The 17336-nt window shown below is 60.0% G+C and overlaps 2 protein-coding genes across 10 annotated transcripts in view; one reads left to right on the top strand and one right to left on the bottom strand.

The window, feature by feature from the left end:
* ITGB4 (integrin subunit beta 4) overlaps positions 1-9601 on the top strand; it is a 29346-nt gene extending 19745 nt beyond the window's left edge. For 4 of the 9 annotated variants that reach the window (XM_087854107.1, XM_087854108.1, XM_087854104.1 and 1 more), the window contains exons 27-41: positions 1228-1432; positions 2223-2377; positions 2775-2955; positions 3101-3238; positions 4088-4270; positions 4351-4482; positions 5600-5824; positions 6450-6686; positions 6836-6994; positions 7396-7545; positions 8143-8331; positions 8416-8571; positions 8655-8819; positions 8912-9022; positions 9137-9601. In XM_087854107.1, coding sequence (XP_087710233.1) covers positions 1228-1432; positions 2223-2377; positions 2775-2955; positions 3101-3238; positions 4088-4270; positions 4351-4482; positions 5600-5824; positions 6450-6686; positions 6836-6994; positions 7396-7545; positions 8143-8331; positions 8416-8571; positions 8655-8819; positions 8912-9022; positions 9137-9276 — 2526 coding nt within the window. In that variant the 3' untranslated portion in view covers positions 9277-9601. The remainder of the gene's footprint in view (positions 1-1227; positions 1433-2222; positions 2378-2774; positions 2956-3100; positions 3239-4087; positions 4271-4350; positions 4483-5599; positions 5825-6449; positions 6687-6835; positions 6995-7395; positions 7546-8142; positions 8332-8415; positions 8572-8654; positions 8820-8911; positions 9023-9136) is intronic. The other 5 variants (XM_087854110.1, XM_087854109.1, XM_087854112.1 and 2 more) reach the window with 3 other exon arrangements.
* Positions 9602-9716: 115 nt separating this feature from the next.
* On the bottom strand, positions 9717-15710 carry GALK1 (galactokinase 1). Its single transcript, XM_045814147.2, has 8 exons — positions 15489-15710; positions 14408-14597; positions 13852-13971; positions 13524-13659; positions 13218-13399; positions 10262-10412; positions 10000-10162; positions 9717-9907 (listed from the first exon to the last, which is right to left on the bottom strand). Exons 1-8 carry the CDS (start codon positions 15651-15653, stop codon positions 9836-9838), a joined length of 1179 nt encoding a protein of 392 aa, XP_045670103.1. The 5' UTR covers positions 15654-15710; the 3' UTR covers positions 9717-9835.
* Between the last annotated feature and the right edge of the window lie 1626 nt (positions 15711-17336).

The following is a 17336-nucleotide window of genomic DNA, read 5'->3' as shown; positions in this document are numbered from 1 at the left end:
TGTCGGTATCACCTGGACCCGACAGCTTCTGCCGGCCCCTGCTGAGAACAAGGCCGTTCTACGCAGCTACATCATTACCAACTTTAGGAAACTCACATTGTAGTATATTACCTAATAATTGGTCCATATTCAGATCTCCCCTTGTTCACATGTCCCCACAATGTCCTTGATAGCTTTTCCCCCCCAATCTAGGAACCTATCAGGGATCTGGCATTGCATTTTGTTATGTGTCTGAAGTCTCCTTTAATCTAGTACAATTCTCCCACTTTGTTTTGACTTTGACGTTTGGAAGTGTTCTCCCAGGTCAGTCGTCTAGCAGGTCACTCCTGCTTAGATTTGCAGCCTCTGGTTCTGGGTTTGTAGCGCTTGAATTTGCCCCCTGCTGGGCCTGGACTTGAAACGTTGGTTTGCAGCGCCACCTAGTGGTCGCAGGTGCGCAGGATCCCCCCTCGGTTGCTGCTGATGGACCCCATACCACGTCTGTACACACAGATGCCCGCATCCCAGATGCTCAGGAGAGTTCTGACGCATTGAAAGAAGAAAGCTGGAGGGGTGCCTGGGTAGCTCAGTCTGTTAAGCATCTGCGTTTGGCTCAGGTCACGATCCCAGGGGTTCCGGGATCGAGCCCCGTGGCGGGCTCCCTGCTCAGTGGGGTGTCTGCTTCTTCCTCTCCCTCTGACCCTCCCCCTGTTCATGCTCGTGCTCTCTCTCTCTAATAAATAAGATCTTTGAAAAAGAGAAAAGAAAGAAGAAAGCTGGAGCTGATGGAGGCACGCTACCCAGGAGGCAGGGCCTGGGGCCTGGTGGGATCCCAGCCTTCAGAGCCACAGTGTGGGGGGCAGTTCCTCCCTCCCTGGGTGGGGCCTGCCCATGTGGGGCTCTCATATCCACTACAGCCCCATCTCTGGGCCTTGGTTCAGATCTCAGCTCTACCACAATTACCTGTGTGAACTTCAGCAAGTTTCTCCCCTCTGTGTGCCTCGGTTCCTCATCTGTAAATTGGGGACAGTCCTAGCTCCACTCACAGCGCTGTGAGGGTCCAATGAGCGGATATTTGTAAAGTGCCTGATGTACGGGACTTGCTGTAGAAACATCGACCGTTTCCTGTCCATGTGGGATGGTCTGCATGGGGTGGTCTCTGCCGCATACACGAGGTTGGGGTGGCGTGCTTGCTGGGATTCATTCTCCAGGCCTGGTCGGACCCTGACCCTGTCCCACCCCGCCCAGGACTACATCCCCGCAGAGGGTGAGCTGCTGTTCCAACCTGGGGAGACCTGGAAGGAGCTGCACGTGAAGCTCCTGGAGCTACAGGAGATGGACTCCCTCCTGCGGGGCCGCCAGACCCGCCGCTTCCACATTCAGCTCACCAACCCCAAGTTCGGGGCCCGCCTGGGCCAGCCCCACTCAGCCACTGTCATCATTGGGGACCCAGGTGCGTGGAGCCAAGGGGGTGCACAGGGAGGGCTGGGAGCCTCTCCATGGAGGCTGCCAGTGTTGACAAGTAAAAATGCAGGACGCCCAGTGAAATTTGGATTTCAGATAATCAAGGAACAGATTTTGTATAAGTACGTCCCATGCAACAGTTGGGCTATACTTATCCTATTTGTTATTAATCTTAAACTCTGGCTTAATTAGGTGTCCTGCATTTAATCCAGCAATCCTGCTGTCAACCAGAGAGGGTGGAGTGGCGTCATGGCTAGCCAGCCTGCTGGCAGGCCAAGATCCCCACTGCTAGGCCTTAGCCCTTTGACTTCGGCCTCAGTTCCAACTAGAATGCAGGTGTTTCCCGGAGAGTGAAACAGTTCTTATGGGTCCTTAGCCTCCAGGATGGTGGTGTCTGTAAGCCCACCCCAGAGAAGGTTTTCCCAGAAGATAGGAGAGGAGGGAGGATTCTCAGGGTAGAGGGGAGAAGGGGGTGTGTGTAGGAACAAATGCTGTTATATGGAATATTCCCTTGGCTGCCAAGGGAGAAAGGCCAGACGAACTCCCTCCTCCTTCTCATTCCTCCAGAGACCCTCCTGGCTCCTCCATCAGGAGGGCAGGATGCCCTCTGTGGCACCAGTGGGGGCACCAGCCCCCCAGAGGCCTGGGTGGGCAGCTGTCAGCTGAGTGCTTGTGCGGAAGGGTTGGGGGGAGCCCCCTGGTGGTGAGGGTGGATTCTTGCCTCAGGCAAAGAGGGGGATGGCTGAGCTGGCTGCTCCCTCGGGCTTGGCTCCCTACAGACGAACTGGACCGGAACTTCACAAGCCAGACACTGTCATCATTCCCTCCTCATGGTGACCTGGGTGCCCCACAGAACCCCAATGCCAAGGCTGCGGGGTCCCGGAAGATCCTTTTCAACTGGCTGCCCCCTCCTGGCAAGCCAACAGGGTACAGGGTAAGGTAGGAGGCAATGAGGGAGGTGGATGGGGAGGCCTGGTACCCACTGGGGATGTGGGCCACCTGAGGCCAGAGGGCCCCGAGGGGGCGGAGAGGGCAGGCTTCACCCCAGTGAGCCAAACACAAGGGGACCGGGGAACCCCCATCTGCCTGGGGAACAGGAAAGACCCATCCCCAAGTTTTCAGATGTTTGCCCTCCTTCCTGGAATGTGCCCCCTCTGCCCACCCAGGAGACACCCCAGTTCTGCCCCAGCCCTGCTGCGTGAACCTGGCAGGTCACCAACCCCTCGATGTCTCATCCGTGCAAAGGGGACAACAAGAGCAGGAGGTCCGTGGATGGAGGGGTGGCTCTGGCCCTTGCTGCTCCCCACTGACCCGTTCCTCCCTGGGGGCAGGTCAAGTACTGGATCCAGGGTGACTCTGAGTCCGAAGCCCACCTGCTTGACAGCAAGGTGCCCTCGGTGGAGCTCACCAACCTGTACCCATATTGTGACTACGAGATGAAGGTGTGCGCCTACGGGGCACAGGGCGAGGGCCCCTATAGCTCCTTGGTGTCCTGCCGCACCCACCAGGAAGGTGAGGCCTCACCACCTCCGTCTGTCCCCGAGCTACCTGAGGCCAGCCTGCCCCGCTCTGTAACCCCCCCAGCACCTCGCAGAACCCTGCCCTTCCTCTGTTGCCGCTGACAGCTTTCCTCCTGTACTGCCCCCCTCCCCGCCAGTACCCAGTGAGCCAGGGCGTCTGGCCTTCAATGTCGTCTCCTCCACCGTGACCCAGCTGAGCTGGGCTGAGCCGGCTGAGACCAATGGCGAGATCACGGCCTACGAGGTCTGCTACGGCTTGGTTAACGAGGACAACCGTAAGGACCTGGACCCCTCCTGTCCCGGGACGGCAGGAAGGGGAGGGGGCAAAAAGCAGGAGGGAGGTGGCTTCATCCCGGTAGGTGGTCGTGCCCTGCAGGTCTGGTTGCTGAGGCATCATCAGGTTTGTGGTCAGGTTTGGGCTGGTCACATCCCAAGACGAAGCCCGGAAGCTCGCGGTCCAGGTGGGGACAGGAGGCGTGAAATAGATGTGCAGTGGTCACAAGTTCAGGGGTGCCTTCCCATACGCGGAACCAGGGTGGCTCATTTTCACACGGTTCTCTTAGGGCCAGAGGAGAGTTGCCAGATTTAGCAAATAGAGGAAGCCCTGAATTTCAGATAAACAGTTTTTTTGGTACAGCTCATGTAACATTTAACTTGGCAGCACTATTTCCTCGCAGTCCTGGAAGGGAGGGAAGAGTGGGCAACCCCGCCAATTGCCAACATGAGAAAGTGAGGGAAATTGGTTCCACGTCCACCTGGTGCAGGGACCTCCTCCTTGTGCCCTCACTCCTCCTTGGTCAGTCCCAGGGACGGGCAGCTCACCACCTCATATGACCTCTGGACCTTAACATGGGTCAGGCTCCACACTCCTGGGGTGGCCCAACAGGGCAGAGGACAGAGAGATTCTTCTAGACATCAGGCTCATTGCTCTTTACCAGCCAAGCAGACCACACACAACCTCAACAACTAAATCACACCTTTGGCGCATTTGGGGTTTATAACGCCTAGTCCACGCATGACCACTATCACAGAGGAAGTCTCCTCTGAGCCCTCCTACATCAGAGGTGGGGTGGGGCCAGGCAGGAACCTAGAATGACCCACCTGAGGCGCTCTCCCTGCCCCAGGACCCATCGGGCCCATGAAGAAGGTGTTGGTGGACAGTCCCAAGAGGCGGATGCTGCTTATCGAGAACCTTCGGGAGTCCCAGCCATACCGCTACACGGTGAAGGCGCGCAACGGGGCAGGCTGGGGCCCCGAGCGGGAGGCCATCATCAACCTGGCCACCCAGCCCAAGCGGCCCATGTCCAGTGAGTGCGCGGGGCAGGACGGATAGGGGAGGACAGGGGGCTGGGGCTGCGGCCCTGGCTCACCCCTCCCCCTCCTGCAGTCCCCATCATCCCAGACATCCCCATTGTGGACGCCCAGTGTGGGGAAGACTACGAGAGCTTCCTCATGTACAGTGATGACGTTCTGCGCTCCCCTGCTGGCAGCCAGAGGCCCAGCGTCTCCGATGACACTGGTGAGTGGGTCTGGGATCCATGAGAGGAAGTCCCGGGGAGGAGGTGGGGTTGTCACTGGTGTCCAGAGAAAGCAAAAGGGCCGGTGACCACCTGGCCTAGAGATCAAGGCTAGAAATCCCTCTCAGCTCCACACGGATATCTGCAGAATCTACCATTTGGCAGGCACCACACCGGCGCGGGGTAGAGAGGGGGCAAAGCCAACGTGGCCCACAGGCAGTCGTGTGCACATCTGTGTACAAGCACAGACAAACAGACTTGCTTGGGAGCAGATGCACACAGGGTCATGCAGGCTCACGCACACAGGACCATGTGGACACAGCTCACACCTTACACAGGCCGGAAGGCTGTGCCAGGGAGTCAGGACATTCAGGCCATCTCCCAGGGACCAGGCTGTGTGGGAGGAGGCAGGCATGGCCCCTGCCCGTCCCTGGTCCTGTTCCTCCACCCTCCTGATTCCCTGCAGTGCGGCATAAAGGGCCCTCGGCTGGGCTCCCTGGTACTCAGTCTTAGCTCTGGCTCTGCTGTGGCCATCAGATGAATTGCTCACCCTCTCTGTGCCTAAGTGTCATCTGTAAAACAGGGTGCCAATCATATCATACCATGAGTCAAAATCCTCCAGGATTCCTACTCTCTCCCATCCTTGCCCTGACAGGGTTGAGTTTGGACTTAAGGAACCCACAAGGGTCGTGGGGGTTTTGAGGGTCTGAGAAAGAGCAGCAAGTATGAATCAGGTGTCCAAACTAAGCTGCTAACACCACCTGGGACGCACTCAGTGGCTTCTGGAACTGTCCCTGGGAGGCAGGCAGGGGAGAGATGACTCTCGGTACTCGGTTTGGAAACCTCGCAGCTGGTGACAGAGCCAGCGCCACCCCCGGGGGGCCTTTCCTCACCGGCTGCAGCCCGGCCTGCACTGGCTCACACGGAAGGGCTCGCCTTCCGCCTCGCGGGCCGAGGGTCCCGCCCGTCGCCTGCTCCGCGACCACCCGCGCCCCCCACACTTGGATTCCGGAGAGCCTGAGGACCGGCTCACGTCGCTGGCCTCCGTCCCGCCGCGCCCCCTCCCGCAGCCGCCCGCGCCCGCCGGCGGTGCCAACGCGGCCCTTCGTTGTTCCCAAGGCGGCGGCTGGAAGTTCGAGCCCCTGCTGGGGGAGGAGCTGGACCTGCGGCGCATCACGTGGCGGCTGCCCCCGGAGCTCATCCCGCGCCTGTCGGCCAGCAGCGGGCGCTCCTCCGACGGCGAGCCGCCCCGCGGCCCCCCGGACGACCGCGCGGACGCGGACGCGGGCGCGGGCGGGGAGGGTGGCGGCCTAGCCCGCCGCGCCACACCCAGGCCTCCCGGAGGTGACGGGTTTGCCCGGCGCGCCCCGACCCCGCACCCAGTTAGGCGCGCTCGTTCGCTGCCCGGCCCGAGGCCCCTGTAGCCAGGCCGCCGGTGAAGGCTCCCTGCCCAGCATGGGGAGGTGCCACTGTGCAGAGGCGGACCCCCAGAGCCAAGGGACCCCCACCCCCTGCCTCGGGGCAGGCATCCAGGCTGTCCTCAAAGCAGGACTGCCCGCAGGCGCGTACAACGTCAGAAGTCTGTTGTGTCCAGTGGGGCAGGCCCTGGTAGCCAAGGAGACCCCTCAGAGGCCTGAAGGGACACAGGGCAGGCATTTGGGCTCCCCCCGCTGCAAGGCAAGGCTAACTACGAGGGCAGTGAGTCTCCCGGCTGGGGTCAGCGGTGCTCAGACCATCCACACTGGCATCCTGAGGGCCAGCGGACATGGGCTGCAGAAAACTGTGTGACCCCTTGGACTCTGACAGGAACACTGAGCTTCTGGCCCTTGTGGGCCAAGGGAAGCTGGTTTTCTTTATGCCAAGCCCCCCACCCCGGAAGAATGGTAATCCTAGGAATTCCCAGGGCCACAGCCTGCCCCATGGGGCTCAGGTACATGTCTGTCCCAGCGACCCTGTTCTCCACCTGCAGAGCACCTGGTCAACGGGCGGATGGACTTTGCCTTCCCGGGCAGTGCCAACTCCCTGCACAGGATGACCGTGGCCAACACCGCCTACGGCACCCACCTGAGCCCACACCTGTCCCACCGGGTGCTGAGTACATCCTCCACGCTCACGCGGGACTACCACTCGCTGACCCGCACAGAGCATTCGCACTCCGCCACGCTGCCTAGAGACTACTCCACCCTCACCTCCCTCTCCTCCCACAGTGAGTGTCCACAACCAAGCCTGCCTCTCCCACTGACCCTCCTTCTCTTCCAGTTCCAGGAGGCTCGGGGTACTGGCCCAGCTGTGCCCTGCTGCCCACCCTCCAACACACACTTCCTGCCTGCTCACTCTTCTTTTGTCCTGCCCTAGGCCTCCCTCCCATCTGGGAAGAGGGGAGGAGCAGGCTTCCGCTGTCCTGGGCCCTGGGGCCCCTGAGTCGGGCTCAGATGAAGGGGCTTCCCCCCTCTGGGGACTCACAAGACACTATAATCCTGGCTGGGCAGCCAGCAGCGCCCTTTCGGGGCCCAGGTAGTACGGGGTGGCCACCCTGTGTCTCCACAGCTGTCCTGCTCCATCTGTCATCCATCTGCTCATTGTGGCCACTGCCCAGACCCAGCACCTTACCCGCCATTCCATCCCCATCAGTGCTGATGCCTAAAAACAGCCTCTGTCCTTTCCAGGGGTACTGGGCTGGGGGGGGGGAGGGCACGGGTCAACTTGTGGTGCTCGCCCTGTCGGCACAGGCAGGGCCCACACCCACTCTGGGATGTGCGGGAGGTGCCGGGTGGCCTGGACAGGATGTTGCAGGGTGAGCGAGCTGCCAGGCCAGCAGTCGGCAGAGATGAGACAGCTGAAGGTCAGGGGGGAGAGAGGCAGGACTCCTGCCTGGAGTCCCCTGCCACAAATTGACTGCGGCCTCCCGTCTTCAGACTCCCGCTTGGCTGCCGGTGTGCCCCACACACCCACCCGCCTGGTGTTCTCAGCGCTGGGACCCACGTCTCTGAAAGTGAGCTGGCAGGAGCCACAGTGCGAGCAGGTGTTGCAGGGCTATAGCGTGGAGTACCAGCTGCTGAATGGCGGTGAGGCCCAGCTGCTGCTGGCGGGCGGTGGGGTGGGGCCTTGCCAGGCTGGGCCGCGTCTCGGGACACACAGGAGAATCCGGCTGGACAGAAGTCCACCCAAGTCCCTCGAACACTAATGATCCCCACCAGACTGAGAGGCTCGCTCACTTCCATCCTCCTCACTGCCCTTCACCGCCTCCTTTCTCCTGAGTCCTCATCTATCTCGCAGGGCTTCTCTCCAGGTCATTCCCTCTGCTAAGGTTTTGCCTAACAAGGCTTCACTGGCTTAGGGCCCTGGGGCCTCTGTTGGCCTGAGAGATGGCTTTGTGGGAGCTGGGAAGTAGTGCTTCCCTGGGAAGACAAACTCACAGCAGTAGGACTTGGGCCCATAATCAGCCAGAACATAGGTGGGATGTTAGGCTGCACTCATCCCTTGTATAGTGTACAACCAAAACAACTGACCATACCATACCAGGCTGATCCCACCTGCCCCCAAACCACAGCTAATCCTGGGTGAGTGATAACCGGGTCTTGGTGGCACCTGGGGAAGGTGTGGGACCAGGCCAGAGGTGGGAATAACACTGCTCCACTGTCTCCCACCCAACCCACCCCCAGGGGAGCTGCATCAGCTCAACATCCCCAACCCCAGCCAGACTTCAGTGGTGGTGGAAGACCTTCTGCCCAACCATTCCTATGTGTTCCGTGTGCGGGCTCAGAGCCAGGAAGGCTGGGGCCCAGAGCGCGAGGGCATCATCACCATTGAGTCGCAGGTGCACCCCCAGAGTCCGCTCTGCCCCCTACCAGGTGAGCCGCCTCCCCACCCCACGGCTGCCCCCACGATGTCTCCTACTCACACACACACTGACACCCTTGCTCTGCTGTCTCCAGGCTCCGCCTTCACCCTGAGCACACCCAGTGCCCCGGGCCCACTGGTGTTCACTGCCCTGAGCCCAGACTCGCTGCAGTTGAGCTGGGAGCGGCCACGCAGGCCCGATGGGAATATCCTTGGCTACCTGGTGACCTGTGAGATGGCCCATGGAGGAGGTGCTGCCTGCCCCCAGGTCAAGGGTGGCCAGGGGAGGGGTGGAAAGGGAGGCGCAGAGGCTAAAGGCATCTTCCCTGTCCAGAGCCAGCCACCACGTTCCTGGTGGATGGGGACAGCCCTGAGAGTCGGCTGACTGTGCCGGGCCTCAGTGAGAACGTGCCCTACAAGTTCAAGGTGCAGGCCAAGACCACCGAAGGTTACGGGCCAGAGCGTGAGGGCATCATCACCATCGAGTCTCAGGAGGGAGGTAGGGTGCCTCACCCCTTCTTAACCCCTGCCCTTTCTCTGGCCATCTCTTCTCTTGCCATCATCTCTGACTGGCCCGTCTCCCCATGCCAGGCCCTTTCCCACAAATGGGCAGCCACCCTGGGCTCTTCCAGCACTCACTGCCAGGCGAATACAGCAGCGTCACCACCACCCACACCAGCACCACCGAGCCCTTCCTACTGGGTGAGTTGCTGGGCAGGGGATCGGACTCTCCTGGGGGGGGCGGGGAACACAGAGCTCTCAGAGCAAGAGAGGCAGGGCCCCAGGCAGAGTCCTTCAGTGCTACTTCCCCTGCAGATGGACTGACCCTGGGGTCCCAACACCTGGAAGCAGGTGGCTCCCTCACCCGCCACGTGACCCAGGAGTTTGTGAGCCGGACGCTGACCACCAGTGGAACCCTCAGTACCCAGGTGGACCAACAGTTCTTCCAGACCTGAGCCCCCCACCCCTTACCCAACAGTGTGCTGGAACCTGCCCCCCCCCTGCCTCCTCCCCCTGGCCGTGGCTCAGCTACTCCATCCTCGGACCCCTCGCAGCCCAGCACACCTGCATGCTGATCACAGGGCCAGCACCTCTGGCTACAGAGCAGAGGGAGGTGTTCTCTGGGAGGAATGAAGGGAGCAGAGGTCCCAGAAGGCCCTTCTGGCTGCAACTCCCCCGCCCCAGGCCCAAGCCCATTTGTGTGTAACCAAAGAGCTGGGACCCACATGACAAGGGCCCAGCTTTGTTCTGCACTTAATAAAAGATTTTGCTACCGCTTGGCTCTGCCCTGTCCGTTCTTCGGTGACTGCACAGAGCAGGGGAGCGGTTCTGACCCAGCTTCTCTGATACCCAAGCACACGCCCACCTCTAGAGGCAGGCAGGCGGGGACTCACGGTGGGAGGCAGAAATTTATTGAGTACCCAGATGCGGAGGGCAGGCGTGAGAGGCCTGGAGCTTCGTAACTTGCTGCCTGGCAGACCCCGTGCCCGCCGGGTGCCACCCCAGGGGGGTGCCTCACCACTGCAGCACCTTAGCGCCATCGGCCGCCTGCGAGAGGTAGAAGGTGGCGGCTCCACTGTACCGCTCCTGTGGGAGAGGCAGGTGCGGTCTGAGCCCGGCCGGGCCCTGGGAACCCATTTCTCCATCCCTCCTACCCCCGGGCGCTGGCGTCCACCCACCTGTATGTGCTGCATGGCTTGGGAAGTGGAGGCGGCCTCCAGCAGGGTCACAGTGCAGCCGCCAAAGCCACCGCCGGTCATGCGGCTGCCATAAACCCCGGGGGCAGACAGCGCGGCCTCCACGAGCTGGTCCAGCTCGGGACAGCTCACCTCATAGTCATCCCTGCAGAGGAGACAGACGAGAGGGCGGGCCTAGCACCGGCCCACCCTGCCCCGGGGCTCAGCCTCTGCCTGGGATATACAGGCACCTCGGGGTCCCCACCTGAGCGAGTGGTGACTCTCCACCATGAGGCGGCCGAAGGCTCGGTAGTCTCCCCGGCTCAGGGCAGCCGCCGCCTGGGCCGTGCGCTGGATCTCACCCACAACGTGCCGTGCGCGCCGGAAGCCCTCCTTGCTCACCAGGTCTCTGCCAGCTGGGGAGGGAAAGGGGTCAGCGGACCCGCCACCCACCACCTCTGCACCCCTGCCGATGTGGGGGTGGGGGCGCCAAGGCGGTGGCCTGCGGGTGGGAGGCTGGGAGTTGGAGACCTGGTTCCGACAAAGCTGTAAATAGAACCTTGTGCTGGTGACTAAGGTTCGGAGCCTCCCTGCCTCGACTATAAAATGGGACGCCCGTGTCACTGAGAGAACACATGGAGAGCTCCCATCCCAGCAGGGTGCCAGGCACACAGTGGGTGCTCAATAAACAGAAGGGTAAGCCCCAGCCCTTGTGGCTTTCAAGGTGGGGGGAACACAGCGCTGCCTTCAAGAGCCCACAGTAGCACAAGAGGGAGAAAAAACCCTCCTGCTGCCGTTCACGCTGGAGCACCAGGGCAGCCCCCGCTGGGGAGGCTGGGGCTCCGGAGCTGGTGTACAGCCCAGGCAAAGATCAAGAGGCAGGCCGCGCCAGGATCAGGCCGTCCCGCTGGCTACCGCTGAGGCAGGGAGAGCAAGCCGAGTCGGTAGTGGAGGCCCTGAGCGCCAGGGGGCTTGGCTACTTAATTCTGGATGCCACAGAGGTCTGGAAGCAGGGAAGGGCTGGAGTTGAGCTCTAGCTGACAAAAGCGACTGCCCTGGGCGGAGGGCCCGAGCTGGGAGAAGCAGGCACCGGAGCCAGAAAGCAGCTGCTAAATAGTCAGAAAGCAACGAGGGGCCTGACATGGGGGGAGGAAGAAATGGAGGGGACAGAGACTGGAGAGAAGAGTGGCAGGGGGGTCAGTGAGGACACCGAGGTGACTGAGGTCTCACACACGAGTGACAAGGGTAAGAAATAAGAGGCAAGGGGAAGTCAGCAGGGGAAGCCGAGAGGGGAGGAAGGGTAAGGAGTTCCGCCGGGAATCAGGTAGAGGCTCCAGGGCCACAGGTGGAAATGGGGGGAGGCTCCAGCCTGGGGAGCAAGGGGCTGCAGGCCCCAATCCAAATCCTGAGTGGAACAGTGGTGCTGTGCACTGAGGACAAAGCCTGGGGCAGGCCCACGCAGAGAAACAGGGCTGTGAGCATGCAGGTCCGGTGGCCTCCAAGGAGGAGGGAGTGTGAGCGGGAGGGGGCAGGCGGGGCGGGGGGACACTCATGGGAAAGCTGCTGTGTCGGGCGGGGGGGTGGGCAGGCCAACTGAGAGGATTGAGAAGTGAATATAGATGACAAAATGGGGTTCATAAGCATTAGGTCTTCCCCCAAAATTGGCAGAGGAAAGAGATTCAATTTTAGAAGGGAAGAGAACTGGCCGCGTTTCCAAGCAGAAGGGGAGGAGCCAGGCAGAGGACAGGAAGGAGGCAAAGGATGGCTTCTGACAAAGGACTCTAGAGAAGGCAGAGGGCAGCCCTGGGGTCCCCAGGGAGGGGAGCCCCCCCGGGGAGTGGTGGGGAAGGGGTACAGTGGAGAAGAGGGACAACCAAGGTGTTCCCGTGTGAAAACCTCTGCCAAGGTCACCTGCGCAGAGCAAGGGGGGCAGATGTGAATGAGACAGTTCACCAAGAAGGACAAGACGGTCCCACAGGGCTGGCCAGCGTCCCTGCAATGAGCACCTGCACACTGCCAGGGAGGGCACAACTGCCAGCGCCAGCAGCCTGGCCTCGCGGCTGAGAGTACGGGCTAGGGGGCTAAGCTGCCTGGTTCGAGGCTCGGCACTGCTACTTACTCTGGACCCCTCATCCAAAACACAGGGCGGAATAATAGCATCTGCTCCACAGGGTATGGCAGAATGAGGGGGTATTTATCTGACCTTCAAACTATCAAATATACGATCTTCCTGGCCACATGTATCAGGAACCTTTCAGATACATGCACCTTTCGACTCTGCAATCCTACTCCTCAGAATCTAATCCTAAGAAAAATAACAAGAAAATGCATTAAACTCGTGTATGAAAACCATCATAGGGTCACATGGGATTACCAGTTAATGACTAAGTGACGGTACACCTGGCGAGCTGGAGTGTTCTGTAGCTTCTAGGGCCTCGTTGATGACGTGCCTCTGCTGGCACAGGCAACGGTTCTCAGATAACGTTAGAAAAAGAGGAACAAGGGGCGCCTGGGTGGCTTAGTCAGTGAAGCGTCTGCCTTTGGCTCAGGTCATGATCCCAGGGTCCTGGGATCGAGTCCTGCATTGGGCTCCCTGCTCAGAGGGGAGCCTCCTTCGCCCTCTCCCACTGCCACTTCCCCTGCTTGTGCTCTCTGTGTCAAATAAATAAAATCTTAAAAAAAAAAGAGAGAGAAACAAGTGACAATACTGCATCTACTAAACTCTAAAAACACAGATGTAGAAAACGCTGGAAGAAAATATGCTAAAATGCAAGAGTGGCTATCTTTGGGTGGTGGTCTTGCACCTCATTGTTTTCCTCTTTGGATTTTTCTCTATTTTCCACGGTCGCACCATAATCCTCCTATTAGAAAAAACAATACTAAGGGGTGCCTGGATGGCTCAGTTGGTTAGGCATCTGACTTTTGATCTCAGCCCAGGTCTTGATCTCAGGGTTGTTAGTTCAAGCCCCATGCTGGGTTCCACGCTGGGTGTGGAGCCTACTTAAAATAATAATAATAATAATAATAATAATAATAATAATAATAATAGAAGAAGAAAAAGATGATTTCAAGCAGCCCTGCCGAGATTGGAGCCCTAGGTCTGCAGTTTTAGGGGGAGAGGGCAGAGAACAGCAGAGGCCCCTGGAGATGAGGGGGTATACGGCAGGGTCGAGGCCACACGAAGGCCCGGCACCCCCACAGGGTGCCCAGCCAGCTCTCACCCTCCAGCTCCTCCAGCTGCACTTCCCGAAGGCTCTCCTTGCCCAGCGCCCGGGCCACTTCCTCGCACTGGCGCCGCCGCAGAGGATACTCGCTGGAGCCCAGTGAGTGGCGGACATTGGAGTTGGTGATGAGCACAGCCAGCTTGGGTTCTGACAGTGGCACCAGGCTTGTCTCCAGGGACCTGGCATGGAGTTGGAATGAGGAGATGACAAGCCCAAGTGTCCACTTGCCACACCAGCCAGTGGGCATGCTCCACCCAGAAGCTCCTGATGGTGAGGAGGGAGGGTACAAGGGGAGCCCCTGACCTGCAGTCAATGAGCAGCGCGTGGCCTTTCTGCCCCAGCAGTGCGATGAGCTGGTCCATGATGCCACAGGGCACCCCTGCGAAGCTGTGCTCGGCCCGCTGACACACCTGAGCCCGGGCAGCTATGGACCCCGAGTCTACGGCACAGGGTGAGGTGGGGAGGCTGGGGCCCAGGAGGGGGGTGGGGGGGGTGGGAGCCGGGGTAGCTCCAGTGCCACTCCAGGGAGATTCCCCACCCTCCTCCCGAAGCCACATTGCGGGAAGAAGCTCTGACCACAAGGACACCTCAGGGAAGGCGGACTGGATCGGGGGCCGGGTCTAGGAAGTACCTGGACAGAGCTGCTGCAGGAAGGTGTACGTGGCCACTTCCAGGGACGCGGAGCTGGACAGCCCACCCCCCAGGGGCACTGAGCTGACCACCACTGCACTGAAGCCAGGGAGGGGGGCAGCTGGAAAGAATGGGTGGTGGTGAGATGGGCTGTCTGGGAGGACAGCCCGCGAAGGACGTGCATTTTGGTATGAAGGGAGGCAACTGCCTGACAGCCGCTCCCAGGGATGTGTCTCAATCATCAGAGGCCACCTTGGCCCAGCACCCTCCATCCTCCTACCCTGAGGTTCCTGGGACACAGTCTTCCTAGTTCTCCTCCTGGTTTAGGGCTCTGGAGGCCAAAGGGCTAGGGCTTTGAATCCTGGCCCCTCCCATCATACCATGGGCAGCTCAAGGCAAGTTCTAGAACCTCTCAGGGCATCAGTCTCATCATCTGCACAACGGGGATGCTCTCCTACAAGCTACCCCATGGTGGATTAGATGAACTAACGAGCTTCGTAGCTGAGAGGCGGTGCTCCTGGCACTAGTGTGAACTTGACCCTAGCCTCGGCCCATACCTGGGTAGTGCTGAATCACTCCCTTGACATAGTTGGCCCAGCGGGGGGTCCCGGGCTCCAGCGACCGCTGGGCTGTGGGCAGCGGAAACTGCAGCCGCCGGGGTTCATCAGCATCGTCAGAGGTGGTGAGGAGAGAGACAAGGCCATCTGCCCGGGGGCTGCCCACCAGCACGGTCACAAGCTCCAGCGCCTGGCAGGAGAGGGTATGTAAAGTTTCTGCTTCTGCCCGCTGACTAGGGGACGAGGCTCCTCCCGTACTAAGGTTCTAAAGAATGAAAGGTTTCAGATTCCCTTTGAGGCTCAACAAGAAAGGAATGAGGGGTGTTTGGGCGAAGAACCAGAGTGCTGAGTTGGCCCTGGGGGCTTGGGTCCTGCCCCTGGGTTTTCAGGGGCAGGGCCAGTGCGGCAGAAGGGTAGACCTGGACTCTGCCCTGAACATGGGCTCCCAGCTGTGGGGCCAGGGGGAGTAGAGCTCGAAAGGAAAAGAGAGTCAGAGGAGCTCCAACTGATGCCTTCCCATTTTGGAGTGGACTCAGGTGTGCGGTACCCACTCACCTGCCAAGCTGCACCAGGTGGAAAGGGCCCCAGCTCTAATCGCAGCCCCACCAAGAACCCACCTCTGTAAATCACTAGCCCTCTCTGGGCCTCAGTTTCCTCCTCTGTAAACCGAACCGGGTGAGCCGGAGGTCTAGGGTTAGTTACCCCAGGTCTGCGACTGGAGCCCCTGGAATACAGAGCCCGAGGCGCTCCTTCCGCCTGCTACGTTGGGGCCCCACAAGTTGAGCTGCCTTTCCAGGCTGATGGTGAGGATCTGCGGTCTACAGAGGGCGGGCTAGAGCGAAGAGGCGTCGGCACACCCCCTCCTAGCCTACTTCCTCGCGGGTCCCCCGCTTCCTCCCTCCAACGTGGGAAATACCCCATCCCCGGGTCTCTCCCACGTGCTCGGCCCCCAAACTCGGGGGAGGATGGCTAAAGTTCTGTGAGGCCGCCCAACATCCGTGGAGGGACTAGGCACCTCCCCGCGCGCCTCAGGCCCGCCCTGCCACGGGGGAGACTCGGGGCTCCCCTCCCGGCCCCTCACCATGGGCAGCACCAGGCCCTGGTTGTAGTCCGTGTGCTCCCCGATCAGGTTGACCCGGCCCGGCGCCGACACCGCCAGCTCGGGCTCGGCCCCGAACTCCTCCCGGAAAGCTCGGCGGGCCTCGGCCAGCAGCTCCGCAGCCTGGGGCTGTCTGCAAGCGGCCATGACGCTCGGCCTGCAGCGCGGCCCGGTCGGCGCGGGATGCTCGGGGCGGGGCCGCGCGGGGGCGGCGCGCATTCCTGTACGCGCCCCCCGCCCCCACCCGGGGGCCTCCTCCCGCCCCCGCCGCGCCGGGCCCGCCCCGCCTCCCGGCCCCAGCCACCTGCTGGGCGCGCTCGGCCGCGGCTCCCCTTGACGCCCCCACCGCGGGCAGGCGGCGGACTTTGGGAAAGACCGGCGGCTGCCCACTCGAGTGGTACTGGCTGGACTGGAAGATGTGGGCTGCCCTTCCCTGACCCTGGCGCCCCTCTCTGCGCTACCCACACCGGCCCGGCCATCCACCCACACACAGCCTGAGCATCGGAGCCCGCATCCAGCGGACCTGGATTTCCCAAAGGGCTCTCCTAGGTCCTAGAGTCCTGCCTCTATGAGAGGTCATCGACCCTGATCAAGAGTCTTTGAGAGGGGCCTAGCGCGCGGTGTAAATTGAGATAAGGAAAGCCAAGTTTGGTGGTGACCAGGGAGTTGCTTTCTACAGGCCCCTTTTCCACGATGGGCCCGCCGGCATAGCTGTTAGCAATGGAAGACTGAAGGAGAGTGGCAGTGGATCCTAGCGCAGTAGATAGCCTCTCCTGCAAAGACCATTGGCAGCAGCCCCCCTAGGGTGGGACTGTTGGCCTCAGCAGGCGCTTCCTCAGTCCTGAGCCTTGGATGTAGAGTCTGACACTCCCCGCCTCCTCTTTCACCAGCCTGCATCCTGAACCCTTAAGCTGGCCCCAGCCTGTGCCTGGGCACCCTTGCACAGGTGCACCTATACGAAGCCATGGAGCAGAAATGCTGAAATGTAAGCAGCCTGTTTGGGGCTAGGGTGGGGGCTTTGTGGAGAGTTGTGGCCAGGGATAGAGCTTGGGATCTGCTCAGGGGTTTGCCCAAAATGTAGCGCTGATACTCTTATAGTGATGAGCACCCAGTAATGTATAGAATTGTTGAATCATTATATCATATGCCTGAAACTCACATAACACTGTATGTTGTTTATGCCTCTGTTTAAAAAAAAAAAAATGCAGCTCTAGGGGCGCCTGGGTAGCACAGTCGTTAAGCGTCTGCCTTCGGCTCAGGGCGTGATCCCCGCGTCCCGGGATCGAGTCCCACATCGGGCTCCTCCGCTGGGAGCCTGCTTCTTCCTCTCCCACTCCCCCTGCTTGTGTTCCCTCTCTCGCTGGCTGTCTCTCTGTCACATAAATAAAATAAATAAAATCTTTTTTAAAAAAATGCAGCTCTGAAAACGTCTAGAAATAAATATGCGGGTAAATCTTTGTGACCTTGGCTCAGGCAGTGGCTTTTTAGATAGGACACCAAAAGCACGAGAAACAAAAGGAAAATAGACAAGTTGTACTTCATCAAAATTAAATACTTTTGTGCCTCAGAGACACCATCAGGAGAGTGAAGAGACAATCCACAGAATAGGAGAAAATACTTGCAAACCATATATTTAAGGGCCTTGTATCAAGACTACACAAAGAACTCTTACAACTCAAAAAAAGACAGATAATTTAAAATGGGCCAAAGACTTGAACAGGCATTTTTCCCAAGAAGATATACAAATGGCCAACAAGCACATGAGAAAGTGCTTGACATCATTGGTCATTAGCGAAATGCAAAGCAAAAGCACAATGAGGTACCACTTCA

The sequence above is a fragment of the Ursus americanus genome, chromosome 23 (assembly GCF_024610735.1).
Source record: "Ursus americanus isolate L20-20 chromosome 23, mUrsAme1.1.p, whole genome shotgun sequence".
NCBI lineage: Eukaryota > Metazoa > Chordata > Mammalia > Carnivora > Ursidae > Ursus > Ursus americanus.
The sequence above is the reverse complement of the archived record's forward strand: the minus strand, read 5'-3'. Positions and strand labels throughout refer to the sequence as shown.